Source organism: Pezoporus wallicus, unplaced genomic scaffold (assembly GCF_028554395.1).
Source record: "Pezoporus wallicus isolate ANWC-B61680 ecotype Strahan unplaced genomic scaffold, APGP_CSIRO_Pwel_v1 contig_749, whole genome shotgun sequence".
Taxonomy (NCBI): Eukaryota; Metazoa; Chordata; class Aves; order Psittaciformes; family Psittacidae; genus Pezoporus; species Pezoporus wallicus.
Window position 1 is genome coordinate 6,081,624 of NW_026641327.1, and position 19,752 is coordinate 6,101,375.

General features: G+C 40.1%; 1 protein-coding gene across 12 annotated transcripts in view; it reads right to left on the reverse strand.

Annotated features, from left to right (window-relative positions):
* Positions 1 to 17,947: 17,947 nt before the first annotated feature.
* The window catches only part of FHOD3 (formin homology 2 domain containing 3), a 373,066-nt gene continuing 371,261 nt past the window's right edge, over positions 17,948 to 19,752 (reverse strand). For all 12 annotated transcript variants that reach the window (XM_057423039.1, XM_057423037.1, XM_057423036.1 and 9 more), the window contains one exon: positions 17,948 to 18,517. In XM_057423039.1, the coding sequence (XP_057279022.1) occupies positions 18,435 to 18,517 (83 nt within the window). In that variant the 3' untranslated portion in view covers positions 17,948 to 18,434. The remainder of the gene's footprint in view (positions 18,518 to 19,752) is intronic.

Genomic DNA, 19,752 nt, shown 5'->3' on the forward strand with positions numbered 1-19,752 from the left:
TCTTCAAGAGATAGGAACGTGAGATTTGAGACAATATATAATATTAGAAAACAATTTCAACAATAAAGTAATAAAAAGGATCATGAGCAATACCCTGGAGATCATTTTGGTAGTATCTGGTTTCAGCATCAATTCATGAGTGCACTGTTACTACTCACTCTTGTCCTAAAGATGCCCCCTCCAAATAAGATGCCGTTCTGTGTAACCCAGTAATCCACCACATCCCCTCTCTGCTGATTAAATAGCTTAAAGATGTGTATTTAGCCTCTCTAGCTTTCAAGATGAAAAGTTTTTTTGCTCAAATACTCAAGACTTGTAGATAGAGAAGGTTCAATCTTTGCTCCGTATGTTAGCCTGGAATATCCTTGGCCAAGCACACCCTCAGGGTTCAAGCTTTGTTCTGTATGTTAGCCTGGAACATCCTTGGCCAAGCACACCCTCAGAATACAATCATCAGTGCAATGGGAAGTGCTAAAATGAGAAGGGACAGGATGAGGCTGCTTACAGTAACAGATCTTCAATTCAGGTCACAGTGTTTTGCTCTTGCAATACTGGCCTCCAAGATAATGAACAAGAAAAAAAAAAGAGGGGGAGGAAGGCAAAAGACAGCAACCTTCTACTTGGTTTGCCAGCTTCATCCACTGTAAATGAATATACAGTGGGAGATGCCACCCTTGGCTAAGGTTAATGTACTAAGTGGCAGAGCTGGTTAGTATTTCCGTAAAATGAAGGTAATATTCATCCAAGAGCCAAAGAAGATCTCAGAGGCTGTCACATATAGGAAATGTCCTTTATTATGCATGTGTATTTCTCCAACCTTGTGCTTTCTGGAGTACCTGACTCCAGAGGCATAAGGCTGCCATTAAGGCAAAAAGATAGCCTTCAGTCTGCTCTGGCAACCAAGGAAACACAGTGAGAACCAGCACCCTCCTCCCTCAGGGATGTTCTTTGGGTCATATGGTGGAGGTGGACACCACCTCTGAGAGCCACAAGCTGAAAAGCCCAATCCTATGGATGGGATGGATCCAAAGTCAGCAGGTTGTTACCAACTTGGTAGTAAGAAGTATGTTTTGGGCAGTCAGTGTGATCGAAGGTAGGTGAGACAGAGTAAGTATTCCCAGTCTGGTGGTCAGAGGTGTTCATTTTCTGTTTGGATGACTTTGAGTGAGTGTGCAGACAGAATGAAAGGTACAAAAGCAATCAGCTTATGAGCCAATTTATTAAATTGGCAGAGTTGCCTAGCTTGCCCAGAAGCCAAGGAATCCACTTGCCCTCAAGTGTTTCAAACTGCTGAAGTGTTCACTCAAAAAATTCAGAAAAGAAAAGGCTTTTCAAAGCAAGTGATAGAGTCAAGAGGGGGCTTGCAGCCTGGCAAGAAGCAGGAGTATTTGTCATGTTCATCCCTCCCCAGAGAGGTGTGTATATGAGCTGGCTGGCACTCCATGCGTGCTTCCCGCTAATGTTCCCACAAGAAGATGCTATTTCTCTTCCAGTTGAAGGCAAGATGTTCCAATTAACTCTAACAACAGCCAAAAGCTAGGAAAGAGTAAGAGAAGGGAAAGATGAAGGAAGCAGTAAAAACCAGGGTATGACAGAAGGAGGGGCAGGAGCAGGAGCAGGGAGCCTGGGTTTGTTTAGACAACAAGTGATGGGGCTTGGGAGCATGCAGTGGTCTGAAAGCACCTTAACTGCTGGTAGATGAGCTCCCTGCCCTCCTTGACTGTAGTTCAGCTGAGCAATGCAGGTTTAATTCATATTTCCTGTCTGGGGGCTCTGAAGCAAGGAGTCTACACCTGACCTGAGTCTTCCTCAGTGGAAAACCAAATAAGACAAGAGGCAGCCACAGCTGCCTGCAGCAACTGTGGGTCACTGGCTGGAGCAGGATTCTCAGCCACCATTTTATGGACTTTTAAGGTTATATTATATTTTGTTAGGGTTTCTGTTTTCTTTGCGTGGCTAGAAAAGTAGGATGCACATAGACATTTCCACATTAATGGGAAAACGAGTTCTAGGGTTCTAAATTTCTAGGAGAAGGAGTCTTAGACTAATCTAACCTACCCCAAATTGTTAAATCTCTAAGTCATGAGAAGAAAACTTCCTAAAGGTTCTTCCCTTTTATAGGTAATTTACAAATACAGGGATTATCAATAGAATAAGAATTCTAATGAGAAGTGAAGTAGTGCTATGAACAAAGGATAAAAATAAAACAGTTTGGATTAAATATGAAGTATTCTAAGTTAGACTCTAGGATTTGATTTGGGTAGGTATAGAGCTCAAACATGAAGATAATATTATCTGGAGTTCCCTGGCCTGGGGAATGAGTTGAGTGGCCTTCCCTAGTACACATGAATTTCTGCATAGGCAAACCTAGTCTATACCCAACAGGCCGGGTCCAAAAGGGTGTTCTCTCCTTCACTGGGCAGAAGCAAGAGCTTTACCTTGGTGATAAGCTCTGCAGTGACATTTTTCAAGCTAAGGCAAGAGTGTTAAGCTTTAACTGGCTGCATCAGCTCTAACTTATACAGGACTGCTACACAGAAACAGAAACTTGCTTTTGGTATGTTTTTAACCATGCCATCTTCTATTAGCAAGTAAAGACCATTAGAAACAATTATACTGTTCTTTGAGGGCACACTAGTACTCCATGAATCTGCTAAGCTTTTACTTCTGTAATTACCTTCTCCTCAAGTCAGTAGTCACAGAATGCACGGATCTAACTGGCAGGCTTGCAAATTGACTGGATGGAAAAAATGTGTAGTTACAGTGCTCATGATAGACAGTATGCATGTGGAGCCATAGTCAGAAAAAGTGCACTGTGATTACTGATGTTTTTATAATTTCACATTTTACCCAATAAATCTCATAGTAGATAAGTATGGGAATTTGTTCAAGAACCTTGCCATGTCTGTTATTTATGACCATGATTTTTTGGGGATTTTCACTGTAACTGCATTCCTCTTTGCCCCTATAACTCTCTAACGCTTTCTAACTTTTGAATATTTTAATGACAGATAAAAATATATTAAATCACTGTGATCATAACCGGCTTCTGCATACAGAGATAATAGCTCTGTGTAATATTATTTTTGGTATTTAAGTCTGAAAGATTTTAAAGAGGGAAAAAAATTACATGGAAAATTTAGGGAGAAAACTGTGAATGAAAACTTGAGTTCTGTGAGAGCTGTTCATTAGATAATCAGGTTTTCTGATTTTCCAGTGAGGAAAGAAGATAAGTTTGGCTAAAAGCGCATCATTTTTCTAATTGTAATGTGAAATCTGTAAGGTGATAAATGTCAAATAAAAAAAAAAGGATGGTAGAAACAGAAATGATGACTAGCAGAGCTATAAATGTTAAGAAATTTGCATAGACTAGATATTAATCCTTCCAAAAGTGCAACTTATTAGCTGTTAATGTAGGAATGTTGATGGAGAAAAGGCAGAAGCATGCCATTAGTATTTCTGTTCTGCATTTGTAAAGAAGGAGAATGAGCTATTCATTTTCTAAGAGAAAAGTAAGTTTTTAACCACTCTGGTAAGTGGTATTCAGTAAGAGAAAGGAGAAATAATCAGGTCCAAAAATGTAAGTCCTGAAAGTTTTTGCTGAGGAACTTTAGTTCAGGAGGATGAACTTTTAATAATACTTTGAATACCAGCAGGGCTCCAGAATACAAACATTGTGCAGGAGTCAGGGGTGGTGAGGGGTAAACCTCGTGCACTTAGGAAAATAAGTTTATTTAAACAAACTACAGATCATTGCTTGATGAGAAAACCAAGATTTGATTATAAGAGTAACGAATCAGATATAATCTATACTAGGCATTCTGGAAGGCATTTAACTCTTTAAAATGCATTCTATTTCAATACCAGTGGATACTATAAAATACCAACATAGCACTTGAAACACATCAAGAGCTGTTTTTCTTACGTACCATATTCCAACAGACTAGGATATCAATGCAGCAGTGATTGCCACACTAGTAACAAAACGAACATATGGATCTACACATGACAGCAAAGCATTAGAATAGCACAGCTGTATCTGTAAACAGTGGTATCTAAAGCCACTGTCCTACCCGCTTTGAATGTGGACCCTGTGATACTCTTTACTACATCAGGTTAAGGTGTTGTTGCAACATGCAAGTGAATTGAACCATCCCCTCAGTGCTCCACATCCTGTAACTGTTTTCCTAGGCTTTTCTGGCACAATGAGGGCAGCTGTGGTTACATGATTTCTATGATTCTGTGATTTTGGTCGATTATGTAAAGGAACTGAGTTATCAATTTTTTTTTAACGTATCAACGCAAGAGCCATTTTTGCCTTACTTACCTATACAGTGCCAAGCCCCAAGTGCTGTTGATGCCTATTTACAAAGGTGGCTTTATGCATAACTAGTATCTGCTGGCACATGTTAGAGGTTGAGTAGGTGCAAAAGGACAATATGAATCATAGAATCATAGAATGGTTTGGGTTGAAGAGGAGCTTAAGATCATCTAGTTCCAAACCCCCTGCCAAGGCAGGGACACCTCACACTAAACTATGTCTCCCAAGATTCTGTCCAACCTTGCCTTTAACAGTGCCAGGGATGGAGCAGTTACCACTTCTTTGAGCAACCCCTTCCAGTGTCTCACCACCCTCACAGTAAAGAACTTCTTCCTTATCTATGGTAAGTGATGATTACCTGTTCTGAGTTGGACTTCGAAAGGCACTAGTTTTGCCTTTCCTTCAGACACACATTCTGTGCTCTTCTCAGGTCTTTGGGAGCTACTCATGTAGACCTACAGCAAAATTTGGTCATCTGCTTGTTCCTGGCCAAAGTGTGATCTGCAGCATAAACAGAGGGAGTGCCACTCACTTTGTGCCAGCTGCCTTTCAGCTTCATAAAGCCTTGCCGAAGTGCTCCAGCTTGTCTCTATGAGGTGCTCCTCCAAGTGATGTCTGGACAACTTGATGTCCTGCCACCAGTGTGAGATGCGGCATCAGCTCTGCTTTTCAGAAGCCTCCTTGATGAGTAGTTAATCAAACATGCAGTATACTACAGTGTGAAATCAACCACAGTCCCTAGGAGAGCTTTCAAGACCTTCTAGAATCATTTGGTTTGGTTGGGCTGGGTTTGTTTGTTTCTTCATTTCAGCTGCACTGTATGAACATCTGGGCAAACAGGTGCTCAAATAGTCATTGGCATATTGTATTGAGATGCAGCTGGCCTACAATTAAATACTAAACCCCTTGTTTACACACACAGTGAAACTGTAGCAGTTGCAACTGATGCAGCACACAGGTCAGCAGTGACCAGACCATTATAACCTAAAAGACACATATTTTAGATGGCAGGGATATTTTGTAGCCTCATATACAAACTTTAAAGCTTTGGAGGGGACAGCTGGAGAATACAATCATTAAGACATTAAAAAGGTCTCCAAAGCCTCATGGTCTACTTCAACTCGAGTTACCCTCTGGGTAACTATATTCATGAGGTTTATCACAGCCAGAAACTTCAGCCAAAAGTTCTTTCCAAAGCTGTGGATAACGTTATTTCTGCCAAGTATAAGTAAAAACTTTGAAAACACATGCCACAGGGCAGTTATCCTGCAACCACTGTCCTCTCAGTTAAGAGACCTGAATTGGTTGGTTGCAACATGTGAAATGTTGACAGGGCTGCTCTTCAGGATCATGTATTTTTTAAGAGGTCAGTTTCTATGATGTGGTACAAAGTAGAAACATCTCAGAAAAGGATCTATGGTGGAAAATCCACTTAAGGATAATGTAGGCTTTAACGAGAGCCTGAAATTTTCTGACATCAATGCGCTCAAGATTGCATTCACATTTTATAATGGAAACAAAGATTTCTTCTTCCCCTTGTTGCTGTATCAAAGTGCCATTTTATACTGTAGTTATACTGAGCTCAAGCACCGGACTGATTCAACATCGGGCTCTCTATCAGTAACCATGACTAAGGGTTGTATAAACAATTTTGTATCTAATGGTGCTACAGTCTACTGTGACCTGCATTTACGGCTCCACATTGCAAAGATGTGGTTCAGAGGAAGAAATTCTCTTCTCCATTGGCTTGTGCTGAGAGGTCAAATATCAGCTTAAACCTGTAGCTCATAAAAGTGCAAGAAAATCTTGCTTGATATCAGAACAAATGAGCAGTAATTGAAACTCAAATTCTGTTTTCTGCTTATCTGCCAAGTCATCAGAGCTGAGTACATATAAATCCTACAAAATTTAATCCATCAACTCTTCAAAAATTATGCATCCATATACATAGTCCAAAACCACTGTGTCAGAGCAGAATGTTTTAAACTCCCTTTCTCTGAGAGAGTTCCTTAACTCTTACGATGAGTATGGGTATTAGCACTGGCATCTGATACTCTTTGAAACAGTAGTGTTACTTATAATTTTCTGTACTGTCTCTGTTTAATGGAAGAGATGATTTACGTTGAATTAAGATGAAGCTTTTGCCTCACTTGATTTTGATACTGGATTTCAACATCTGCAGTCTAACAAACATAGACTTCTAATTTTGACCTTCTTTTCTTCCAACTTGAGTTTTTCTAAGTCTCAAATTCCCAGTGACATGTCAATAAGATGTAGATAATAAGTAATTATTAATTTACATGAGCAATTAATATTCCATTGTGTCCTTATATCAATATTGACTTGGCTTTCCAATTTATCACCTCCATAACTTGACAGAAAATGAATTTTCATTAACACTTTTGAGGTATTATGGACGGTCTCAGGGTCTTAATTGGTACAAAGAAAGTAAAAAGCTTCCAATCTTTTGAAAACGAAAATCTTGATTGTTCTCCAGATTCTTGACGCTTTCTTCCATATTGATCAGAATTTCAATACTAATCATAGAATCATAGAATAGAATCATAGAATTGTTAGGGTTGGAAAGGACCTCAAGATCATCTAGTTCCAACCTCCTGCCATGGGCAGGGACACCTTACACTAAATCATATCACCCAAGGCCTCGTCCAACCTGGTCTTGAACACTGCCAGGGATGGAGCATTCACAACCTCCCCTATTCCAGTGCCTCACCACCCTAACAGGAAAGAATTTCCTCCTTATATCCAATCTAAACTTCCCCTGTTTAAGTTTGAACCCATTACCCCTTGTCCTGTCACTGCAGTCCCTAATGAAGAGTCCCTCCCCAAGATTCCATAATGTGTGTTGCTTCCCTTTTTTATCTTCTGCCCCTTAACATTTCTGATGACTTTTACATTCAAGTTCTCCTTTTCAAAGTCTCTACATTTCTGTGTGGCAGTAACCACAGAACCCAGCCAGAAAATTTTCTGCATGAAATAGAAAAGAACATCAGCTTATCTATCTTTCTTACTTGATAGCAATAGTTTCTGTATTGGGTATTAAGCTGACATTAGAAAATGAACATTTCAACCCAGTGGGCCTGTATGTGATTACTTATTTCTGGATCCCAGGAAGGAAGCATAAAAAGGGATTATAGCAGTATTACTTGGGACATTGCGTGTTGTCAGGGGTCTGCTCTGAGGAGTCTGTTCTTACTCCTGGGTCAGCATACTACCATCAGAGACCACACAAGGAAATTTATAGATCATGTGCAACAAATTCCTGGAACCTATTGCCAAAAAAACTCCCCAAAACCAGAAACATAAGACAATGAATAACTGCAACTTTTACACTGATCAAAGAGAAAGCCACCAACTACCTACCTGGAGTTAGAAATGTTTTTCAAGGACTTCTTTTATTCTCTTCATACTCAGACTGCAAGAAAACTATCCCTGAATACTGTAAAGATGGCAATGTTGTCAGGAACAATATAACTTCTGTAAAGTTTTTTTAGAGTTTCCTGCAAATTGTGGTCCATATATGCAGAAAACATATACATTTTCTGCATTGCAGTAAGCCAGCTTTCTCTCCACAATTACACCCTTTTCACTGCCAAGGAGAAAGTTAAGCTGCTAACAGTCCGACTGGGGAGACCACAGAACTCTTTGACTCCCATCTTCCTATTTCCTCTGATCAGTTTTGGCAGCTGGAGATGAATTGTGCTAATCTCTGCCTGGTCTCTGCTGACCCAAAACGGTTTATTAGGTGAGATAACTTCATCAGGGGGGACAAAGAGTGACTGATAAAGGAGAAAGAAATCCCAAGTTTAACCAAAGGTTCTGTAAGTGGTATTTGTGAGGTTCCTGGCTACAAAGGGGAGCAACCAACTGCACGGTTTCATTGAGCATTCAGAACCACCTCTGATTTCCACTTGCACATTTGCCAAATACTCCCAGCTGATGACTGAAATATCTCTTACCAAGGTCTTGCGCAATTCAGCCATCTCCACAATATTCAATTCCCTTGAAATGAAAGGCCTCTCTGTGCTCTCTCGGCGAGGTTAAAAGACTCTTTGGCATTTTGTCTGCAGCCTCCAGCTTGTTCTCTTCCTTGACCTCATCAGTTCTGGTAGCACTTATAAATATTTTAGCCATCCTAAAGGTACAAAATGTACTTGAAGGTGCCCCAAGGCTACTTGATGTAAGAAAACGAAAGAGTATCCTTTACCAAGGAAAATAGCTGGCCATTTCTGTGCCCATTGCTGCTTAATAATAGATGTTGCAAGTAGGAGAGTCACAGGCATAAAGCTGACAATGATCACCCGAGGAAGAGTCCTGTACACTGATACCAGAGGTTGAGGAATCCAAGCTTCTTTTGCCAAATACAGAGGTGCAACACCAGCTGAACCACAACTTACCCCATGTACCCCAGTCAGGATTTTACTATAGTCCAACAAGAGGTGATACCCTCATTGGCAAGCATTGAAGTAATTTGTAATTGGCTGAAGGTAGAAAGGTCCAGAATGGCTCCTTTCTGTGACTGTTGCCTCATGTCACATTTATATTCTTGGTGCTTACTGCAAAAAAGATATCTGTGAAATTATCAAACTCTTTTAAAACAGATTTTGGATAGCCTCCTTAAGGCAAATTAAGAAATATATGATGTCCCCTTTCTTACGCTCTCTTTTCATGCACAGTGCCCTTGCCTCCTTAGAGTCACACAGGTCATAATCTATCCCCTTCTTGTTTTCATGTAGTTTAATTGATACACAACTTCTCTAAAAGTTAGCCTTGGTATAAGATAACATTGTATGGAGGATGCAGGTTTGGAGAAGGAAGTATGGCATTAAAGAAAATTGCATGGCAAGAAACTTCTTGTACCAGCTGTTCTTAAGACCAGCCTTGAAGTCACTAGTTTCTAGTAACCTATCTACCAGTTCTTGTCTCCGAAGACATGCTAAAGAATTCTGTGACAACGACAGAGTTTCTACTAAAATATTATTTCCCTATGAGGAATTTTAATGGCTGTCATGTCTCACAGTGAAAAAAATGAAATACTGCAATTGACTGCTTCAGGTTGTTTTGTTTTCAGACTTTGCAATTCTTTGGCTTCCAAAAAGACATAGAATTTCCACACTATATAATTTTGGATGATAGCTGTGTTTCATCCCACATGCTTGTAATCTGAACACATTTGAGATAATTTCTCTGGAAACAAGGATTCACTCTTGTTTTTCAAGGCTATAGCATGCTATCTGTACTTGAAAGAGAATTCCCCAGTGAAACTGGTGAGATTGAAATGATTTAGGGCCTTTTTGTCAGAGAAAAAATTCAATTTTCCATCAAGTTTAACACTCTAATAGTTATCTTTGGGGGCTTGATTCAATCTCACTGAAGTCCATCAGGCTGTTTCCACTGCTCACAGAGCCAATAGCATCAAATTTTCATTTGGCTTCAGTCACTACTGATTGATATTCAATATACTTTCTTTATCATTATACATATACATATACAGCTAGCTTTATATAGATCATCACTGCTGACACTATGATTATATAGATTTTTGTTTATTAATCTCCACAGCTATTGTTCCCTATAGTTAACACAGCATTCTTGGGAGGTGTTCCAGACAAACCTATGTTAAAGCAGTCTAGTTCATGTTCAAATAGGTATCTTGGCATTTTGCAAGAAGTTTCTTTCTTTCTTGACTTTGCTATGAGGTCAATAATTTTCCATAAGTTTATGTGGGGAAAAAGTTTGTTGAAACGATATCCAGGGCCTCTTTTTAACAATCATTTTCCTTTGCTGTATCTGGCCAAGATTATTTAAGCCTCCCAATGCATATTTATAGGAAGCTTGGACAAGGATGGAAGGAGGATTCATTTTATTTTTGAGCTCTCGTTCAAGAGTCTGAGTATTTCATTGCTTTATTAAAAAGGAGAATTTCCACCCTCCCATACCTTTTGGATACCCACAAATGTGTTTTCACAGGTTGTTTCAAGGTTTTTAGTACAAACATTTATATTCATTCATGCCAGTCATGGCACATGCCTTTGAGGTGATGGATATGCTCCAGAGCCTTTGCCACCTGTCGGCCCTTCAGCTGAGCTCTGCCTGGTTCTGGAAGGGCTTTTGTGCTCCCTACACCAGGGAGAAGATTTTAAACCACCGCTGTTAAGCAAATGTGGGGCTCTTCCCAAGACAAGCTTAGCTAACGCTGCCTTGAGAAAGATCCAGTACAATATTTACTGGAAGCTATGACATGGTTTTGACCTCACCTTTGCCTTCAAGTTTGTCCAGTTTCAAGTGCCGTTAGATTTCACTGATGTTTTCGTCTTCTTTGTTACTTGTTAAATGCCTCTCTTCTTGTATTACCTTAAGTATGGATCAAACAAAGGAAAATCTACACAGAAGTTGAGACTAGTCACTTTGTCTGCTGTCTAGGCAGAGAGATCTGAACACTCACCAAGAGAGGGCTATAAACTTATTTTCAAGATTTTAATGTAAGCTTAAAGCATTTCTGGTCACTATTGCAGAAATAAAAGTGCAGGTTGTACCCCATGATCCCGTGAGTCCTACTTGGGACACTGAAAGGGTCTCACCCTCCCCAGTGCTGGTACACATCTTCTGTACACTGCTCCATGGTGTTTTCAAGATGGAATAGTAATAAAAAATAAATGGAGGGCTCTTGCCTCAGCTCAAACGAGAGACCAGCTTGGTGGAGCAGTGAAAGAGGGATGAGTGCTGGGAAGAAGAAAAGCACCCTTTGATTCCTGGGAACTGAAAAGCAGTATCATACACCAGAATACCTCTGCAGATGGGTAAGTGCTTCTCCTGCTCAAAAAATCCCTGAGGAAGGGCTGGGAAGAGAGGCCCTCATTGGCATGACACCTCACATAGACTGTGTTCTGTCAGGATTTCCAGCAGAGGTCCATCTCATCAGACAGTGGACTAATGGAATACAGCCATCATTCCTCATTTCTCATGAAGAAACTTGCAAGAGGTAAAGCTTCAAGAACAGCCCTCTCCCTTTTCCAAGCTGCGTTCCCATCAGAAAACTTGGAGAAGTTATAATAGGAAAAAAAAAAAGTATTTTTTTCTTCAGTTGTGTGTTCTCAAACTGCTCTGAAGGGTCTATAAACCAGGGCATGCAGCTGTGCAATGGATAATCTGCATACTTACTCGTTCCCTGACTACAGGCCAGAGGCTTCTCTGTGACAACATATGAGTTCTGACTGGGCACCAGCTCTGAAAAATATGTGTACGTATTGTCATTGCACATCTGGAATTTAGAATTGCTAATGGATATGCTGTGATAGAAAAGAAAAGTGTCTGGCCAATAAACTTGGTTTATATATTTATTTTAGAAAGCATTACCACATTTCTGGCTAGTAGCCGTTCATCCTCTAGACTTTACACCCGTGCATCTGGAATGCTAAGCAGTTCTTTCAGGGATGCAGCCATATTGCAAAAGGTACCTTTTTTTATCTGAAACAACTTTAGAAGCTAATTAAAAAGAAGGAAGGTGGTATTTTCCCCTATTGGAGGCTTACATACCTAGCATTTTATATCAGCTCTCACAATCTCATAAATCACAGATAAAAATCTCTCTCAGACTCTCAGTCAACCTACTTTATCTTCCAGGATGCTGCTATAAACACATGTAGCTGTCTTCTAATAATGTATTTGACCTCATGTGCAATTCTAAAGAACAATTCTTTTCGAGTAGCTTGTTGCAGGACTTGCACTGAAAATCTGATCATTTTGAGTTTTGACATGTCACTTTGACAACCTCTCCTCATTGTAGTTACTGAACCTGTGGGCAGAGCAGATGCAAGAGTCCCTGTGCTATCGCTCACCCTCCACAGGACCAGGCCTGTCCTGTATCTCAGCTCGGCCTCCCTCAAGTGCTGGGAAATGGTAAGAAAAGGAAGAATCAGACATCAGGAAATAGAGAAAACTGGAAGACCCCTGCCTGTCCAGGTGCACTCTTAGGTGCCACCAGAAAATTACACACCACAGTGATGCAAGAAATGTATTTCAGCCAAGATAAAGGCATGTTTCATTTACTGGTCACCTTTACATTTATGAAGCCCTAGCAGGCATGGCGAGTGTTTCACGTCTTGATGCAGAGGCAGTCCAAAACGCTCCCCTGCACACAGGTAGTCCTTTCATTTTATTTGTATTTACTTCTATAAATCTCATACCTTTCTGCAATGTGCTCTGTGCACGGAGTATTTTTAAGGCAGGAACCAACCCCGAGCCAGTGGCAGCAAGCAGTAACCCTCTATGTTTAGTGAGGATTTGTAGTCTTGGATTACTGAAATCCTAGGGAACCAGAGACACATTTTCATTTTCTTCACTCAAGATGAGGAATTGTGCTCAAACTGTGAAACCAGGGGTAAAAGAACAGTTTTTTATGATCAGACCACCCAGATGGTTTAATGGCAGCTGTTTCATTGTCCACATAGTGGCTTTGCAGGTACGTAGAACATATGAAAAAGCACAGCTCATGACCCCTTTTCCCACCCATTTCCCACCATGATTGGCTTTATCAACAAAACCAGAATCAGCCCAGTCAGTGCTTTATAAAGCTTTATTGCAAGATGTGTTTACATAATGCTGTAGAGGTGAGCTTTTTAACTACTTATATCAAGAAATTTTGGACACAGGTCTGTGGTCAGTTTTCCATATTGACCCTGCATGGCACAGGAAAAAAAAAAAAAGGAAAAAAAATAAAAGAAAGGAAAAAAGAAGTGTGATTGCATCTTTCCAGACAGTAACGTGGGGAGAGTGGGGGTAGAAGAGGCAGGTGAGGGGTGCATTAAAAAGAAACACACACCACCACCACCTCCCGTTTACACTAAGTGTGACGAAGCCTCTGAAGGACAGATACAAACAGTAGGTGAGCTCTGTGTGTAATAAAACCTTAAAGAGTAATTCAAGTTCTTTATGAAATAAAAATGAGAAACAAAAAAATGCAGTTTCATGGACAATTAAATTTAACATAAAACAAATTCACCTAAAATGAGAAAACAACAAACAAAACCAAAAGCTCAACCAAAAGGACCTTTAGGTAATATCTCTGACCATGCATGGCTTGTTTTTTAAATTACAATTCACAGAATAACACTGCTGGAAAGCCTATTTTACACTATGCTACACAGAACATGAAAAAAACCCCATGAGTAGTGACATTTACACAATTTTACAGTATTTCTCCTTCGTCTAAGAAACACGTCCTTTTCTACTTTACATTTTTTTACAGTAATTCCCAGCTCATGAGAAAGGACACTATACGCGCAAAGACAGTCTTTAAAAAGGAGAAATGCTCCCAATGCTACAAATAAACCTTTTCTTTCACAGAAGCCTCTGTGTTAGATAGTGATTAAACAAAATATATCTCTATCTGCCACTCAACGTGAAACGGACTAATTAGAAATAATTTTAATAGGTTTATTTTTTGCGTAAACATAAAACTACACAACATTTCTGAAACTCCTCGCAGCACTTGCTATGTAACTATCAAACCACTTGCCAAAAACTGCTTGGGATTGCATCTGCAATGCCAATTGAGCCAGTTGCTGCCCCAGTTGAAAAGAAGAAAGGTAGGCCTTACACCTTGGTCACATGTTTGCAAATGATTTTCAACAGTTCCCTATACAAACATTTTTCTCTTTCAAAAACGCTTCAGTTTATTTTCTTTCAGAGTCTGTAAGTACCTGGCAGCTTTCCCTGCAGAGGAACACCAACAGTCATAGTCCTTGCAGCTTAGGCAAGTGTTTCTTGCATCCCAATGGTGGAAATACAAAGCCATCCTCCAAACACAGCAGAGGGTCAGGCTTTGCCTATGCATGCACACACAACCCACCATGAAGATAATGAGAGCAGTGGAACATGTGTAGTGAGCATAGATGAGTGAAAAAGAGAGAAGAATATGCTTGTGCTTCTTTCTGACACCATCTGCCTGTACATCCTTCAGAAAAAGGCAGGCAGCATGTATGCCTACTTATGAGAGGTAACAGGAGGATAAAGGATGTGAAACTGGTAGGTTAGCACCTTGTCCCCATCTCCTCTTAGTGAAATCAAAGCATTGTAAAAACAATACCTACACAGTATTGTGTGGTACACTTAGAGCATAGCACACTGGGGATTTAAGGTGTCATCCTGCCACACTGTCTAGTACCTTGAGGGAGAATGGAGCACTCTTATCTAGATATCCATGTGACTTTCTATTAAGCTAAAGCCAATGTCTTGTCTGCCTATAAAACTGATGCCTTATTTTGCTGACAGTCAGTGACTGCAAAGATTCACAATAAAAGGGTGTCAAAAGAGAAAAAGAAATGTATTTTGAAAACTGCTTTTGACGCTGTTTCCGGTATTTATTGGAGCAAGAAACACCCTCATTTAAAACAACACTTTTTGTTGATTTTGGATTATGGACAGGTAACTATCAAACAGAAGGGTCACATGTAGCAGCAAGGGGGTATGAAACATCTGGAATCCATAAGCCTGGTGCCTGGACTTACTGAAAGGTGCAGAGTGATGAATGCAACTTTCGTGAGGGATCTTTCACTCTCAATTGGGGCACACAGCATTCCCTGGGGGTGTTTCTTCACCGCAGCCACATAACTGCTACTGAAAGTTATCCCTCAGCTGGGAATGAGGGAATACAAAGTATTTGTATGCAGTCTGCTTTTAAAAACCAAGGGAGATGAAAAGAAATTAGGATAGCTTCCCTTTGGCAGTCATTTCATATGCTAAAGTTTACCTCAGCATCCGATCAGGAAGGCGTTATGGTGGCAGATGGACAGACAAGTTATTGGCAGCAGACGGGTCTTGAAATGAACACCAGCAGCAACTCTGAGAGCTTGGTGGAGGTACAAAACTCCGGGCACTAAATTTGCAACTGACTGGTGCTATGACAAAGAGAAGGGAGGTAGTTATTATGGCCACAAGTGTTTAAAAACAGCCTTCATGGAACTATAAATGGGAAATGGGAACGTTGGCTCTTTTGATGATGGAAGGGCAGGCAGCAACTAAAAATTTGAAGGTTACAACCTGATTAGACAGAGTCATGCAAATGTAACCAATTCCTCCATTTCATCTGGAATCCACTAGTTAAGTGAAGGGGAACAAATATTATTCCCACAGGTAGGACACGCTGGCAAACTCTGGAGGAAATCCTGCCACCTTACAGATTAGCGTACCAGGCCACTGGCCACTTTTATCAGGAACCCAAATAGAAATCTCTTCTGTAGTTATTGCAAGTTACTGTGTTTGATGATCTGGTTGCAATAAACGTTGAGGATGTGGAATTAATCTGAGCTGTACACTACTGCAGAAACAAGACCAAGTTACTCTTCAGAAAAATGGGTATCAATTTCACAGATAGAGAGAAGCAAGAGAAAACCAAACATAATGGAAAAATTGACAAGGGAGAATATGCTTCAGATGTGAGATACTTGCATCCAGAGAATATCAAAGAAACTGGCTGTTATTTTTTCCCCTGAACTTATTCTAACACCATTCCCCAAATTGCATGTTCTCCTCCATAAGGAGCATAAAAAGTTCTGCAAAATTTTTGCACAATTCTTGGAAAATACATATGCCCACTGTTAGTAATTCATCAGCTATGTTATATGTCATATTTCAAACACTGATACTGTACTAATGAAACACAAATTTATTTCCTGTTAGCAAGTGGTCACCAAGAGCCACCCACTTTGCACATTCAGCATATTTTAAAATATTCAGTTTTAAAAGTGTGTTTGATTTTCTCCCTCCAATCAAATACAGGACCTCTGTCAGCATAGATGTGTTTTGTTGCCTTTTTGCTTCTTTTATCATGCAGCAAGTATCGCAGTTTAACATAATCATGACATTCAGGGTGTCTACCTGTCATTTCAGACTTCAAAGACCTCCACAAACCCCCATAACCTTCATTTCTTTGTCCTAAGCATCCTCTCTCTTAAGAGAGATTTTAAAAGTCCATAATGGTGAGCAGCACATAAAGATCCACTTTAAAACCCAGATGCTCTTCAGTCTTGTTTATTTTACAGTGAAATTTATTATATGCCACTTTCTTCTGTATCTTAACCAGCCTCCTCCTTTCCATAGCTTTCAAATACACATTTTATTAATAACTACTGCCTTCTGCCTACCTGTAAAATCGACATTTTTAACAAGTTGAGAGGAAAACCACATCAAACTCATTGCTGTCCTTAAGAATCTTTACTCATCAGTGACTTTTTATCCCATGGACTTTGACATGTGAAGATCCGAGGCATCAGCAGATAAAGAATGAAATGTTATGATCAAAAAAATGGACAGCACAGATAGGATGTTCAACCACAAATCTCACTGCAGTGTTTTCAGCTACCTGGTTCTCTCACAACTTGGATGTTATGATCAATGTGATGTGATGAATGACCGAGGTTTCAAAGGTTTATAGTGTTTGGTTTAACTACCCTGAACAAACTTCACTGATTTTCCTCTCTTTAATGAGAGCTGAATAACTTGATGTACCTGACCTAGCTTGGGTGCCAGAAGTAACACAGCTATGGCATAGGCTAGTAAACAACCCTACTTTTCAAGTGTGTTTTGCAGCCCAAATCAAACCCTGTTACCATGACTAAACTGCCGCAGTTCCCTAGTTAAATAGCTTGGAGGAAGCCTCAGCTGTTACTGCTGTGCAGACATACCCTTAATCTTGGAGGCTAAGGCAATGGAAAGAGAATCCTTGAGGATCAATTTGCCATATACAGACTTTGGCTTTAAAAGTTCCCTTTTATATTGTTGTTTGCAGTTCTCTTCAAAATGCTTCAACACTGGCTAGGGTGACTGCGTTCAATTCAATTTCACTGCTGTATATGCCCCTTCACTTAAAGGCAGATGAGTTGACTAAAAGTTCTTCAAACACACATGCTGAGGGCAGTTATAAAAGTCAGTTACAAAAGAGCGAGATAAGGGCAAACATATTGGAGTGTTCACTGTGGTACCCTCTCCACTTGCATCAAAAATAGTCACAGAAATAAAGAACAGCATAAACACAGGGCCATTTCATATTCAGATCCATTAATTTGAAATAAAATCACCACCACATTATCTTGCAGCAGAGAAAAGCAGCATGAAGGGCACAGGCAAGTGAACAAAACTTCTTGATCTTAGCATCTGAATGCATTTATCAAGTATGTAAAATTGTTGGCAGAGGTCTCTTTGAAACTGCACAAATGCACAGTACAACCACAGCTCAACAGGAGGGAGGCATACCATGTCCTCTCCTTTGTGTGCATGCTGCTACGTACAGTATAAGTGTGTAGTAATACATATGAATTCAGGATCCTAAACTTTGCCATCTCCTGCCCCACAGGGTGAATCCCACTGAATAACACTGAGTTCCTATGTAAAGACATTCTTTTCCTTCTGTCAAAGTGGAACGGTAAGGCCCCAGAGTGAAAATCATAGTCCAGCTAGCTTCAGCAAGAGCATGATTTCACACCATGACTGTATGCGTATAGATACTTGCACATATACGTCTACACATTCATTTTGTACATATACAAGGGTACACATACATTTTTACATTCTTTGGTGGCAAAATAATAAAAACCCCAACAAACCACAGGGTTGCACAGACTGTGCATCTTTGCTTAATGAATCTGATTTAGGAAAATCAGGGTTGCTGTAACAGGACTTATTTTGCCTCTTTAAGGACTATTTGTTGCATTGACAAGATGCCATACATTTACAATGACTAAAACGGTGCAAGGTAAGCCAACGTAAACACAGCTCACACAATGACAGATAACTCGGAGGGAGCCCCCTCCTACCCACACCAACACATCATGAGAAGAAGCCGCCATATACTTTCACCTACTTTCACCTTTCACTCAAACGTTTCCTTGGTTACTGTCCAGATGTTGTGCTGAGCTGCGGCACACCCTTCTTCTGCCCTAGCTGTGGAGTTTCACTTCTCATTGCTTATTAAAATTAAACAGACAGAGGATGGGATGTTGGGAGCAGCAGAGGAGGCTGGCAGGTCAATGCCACACTGAAGAGCTGTCAGCCTGTGTGCTTCAGATGAACGGCTTTTCCAGTCACCACCTCCGGGATGTCAAACCTGCATCTCAGAGGTGCTGATGAGGCCCAGTGCTTTGGCTTCTTCTGGTGTCAGTCCGCTCTTTAGTGTCCTTCTCACTGGATAGTCATAAGTTCCAAAAGCAGGCAAAAAGAACAAAACCAAAAAACACAGAAAATGCAAACAATTAGAAATGATTTTTATGCAAGACTTTCAGATGAAAAAAAAAACAACCCCGTTAACATGCAAGCTGAGTCAAATCAAAAGTTGCTATGTACTCAGGGCTTTGAGTTCAGAAACACTGAGTAATGCCCTACGCCAAATCCATGGGAGCAACAAGTACCCAGCAACTCCAGTCAGGAGAAAAGACATTTGTCATTTGACATTTAATCAACCACAACATTAAAGAAAATATACCACAGCATTTTAAGATTTTTTTTTTCCTCTGAAGTTGTATCAGTTGGTTTTCAGTCCATAGGAGGTATCATTTGCTGTATTATTTTACAGTTTTGTATAGATCTTTAAAGAGCTTTTGAATCTTTATAGGGCTCAACTGAATTTATCACTATTAAGCTCTATGTGACCCTTTAAAGGTGTAAAAAAACCCAACTCTAAAAGTTAAAAGATTAAAAATGTGACCAATTTTATAGTCAATTCAAATCATTAACACTACTGTCTTCATACACACTCCCCTTTCTTCTGTAAGGTTGCCCTGTCCTACTCCCATGTACCTCATCTGTGTCATTAGTAGTCTGCAGCATTTTACTTGAATTCAGATGATAGATCTAGTCTATAATCTTGTTTCTTAATTTTCTATCTGAAGTGTTCTGAACACCAGCCCTGACATAAAACTTTAAATTTGCAATTGCTCTTTTTATTCAGAAACAAGTGACTATGTGACTGCACACAATAAGCATTAGTGTCTTCCTCATTTTACTAGTGCCATGATTTTCAGGTGGATGGGCTTTAGTTCAAGACACAAATGGGGTGCTCACTCCACACACTGATGTTTCTCAAGTGCAAAACGCACATTCAGAAGTTTAAGCTGCATGCAAAGCATAAACAATAAATTTATGTTGAACAAAATATATTTGGAGCCTCCAAATAATCACAGAATCATAGAACAGTTCGGGTTGGAAAGGACCTTAAGATCATCTAGTTCCAACCCCCCTGCCATGGGCAAGGACACCACACACTAAACCATGTCATCCAAGGCTCTGACCAACCTGGCCTTGAACACCGCCAGGGATGGAGCATTTACAACTTCCTTGGGCAACCCATTCCAGTGCCTCACCACCACAGAATCATAGGATAGTTAGGGTTGGAAAGGACCTTAAGGTCATCTAGTTCCAAC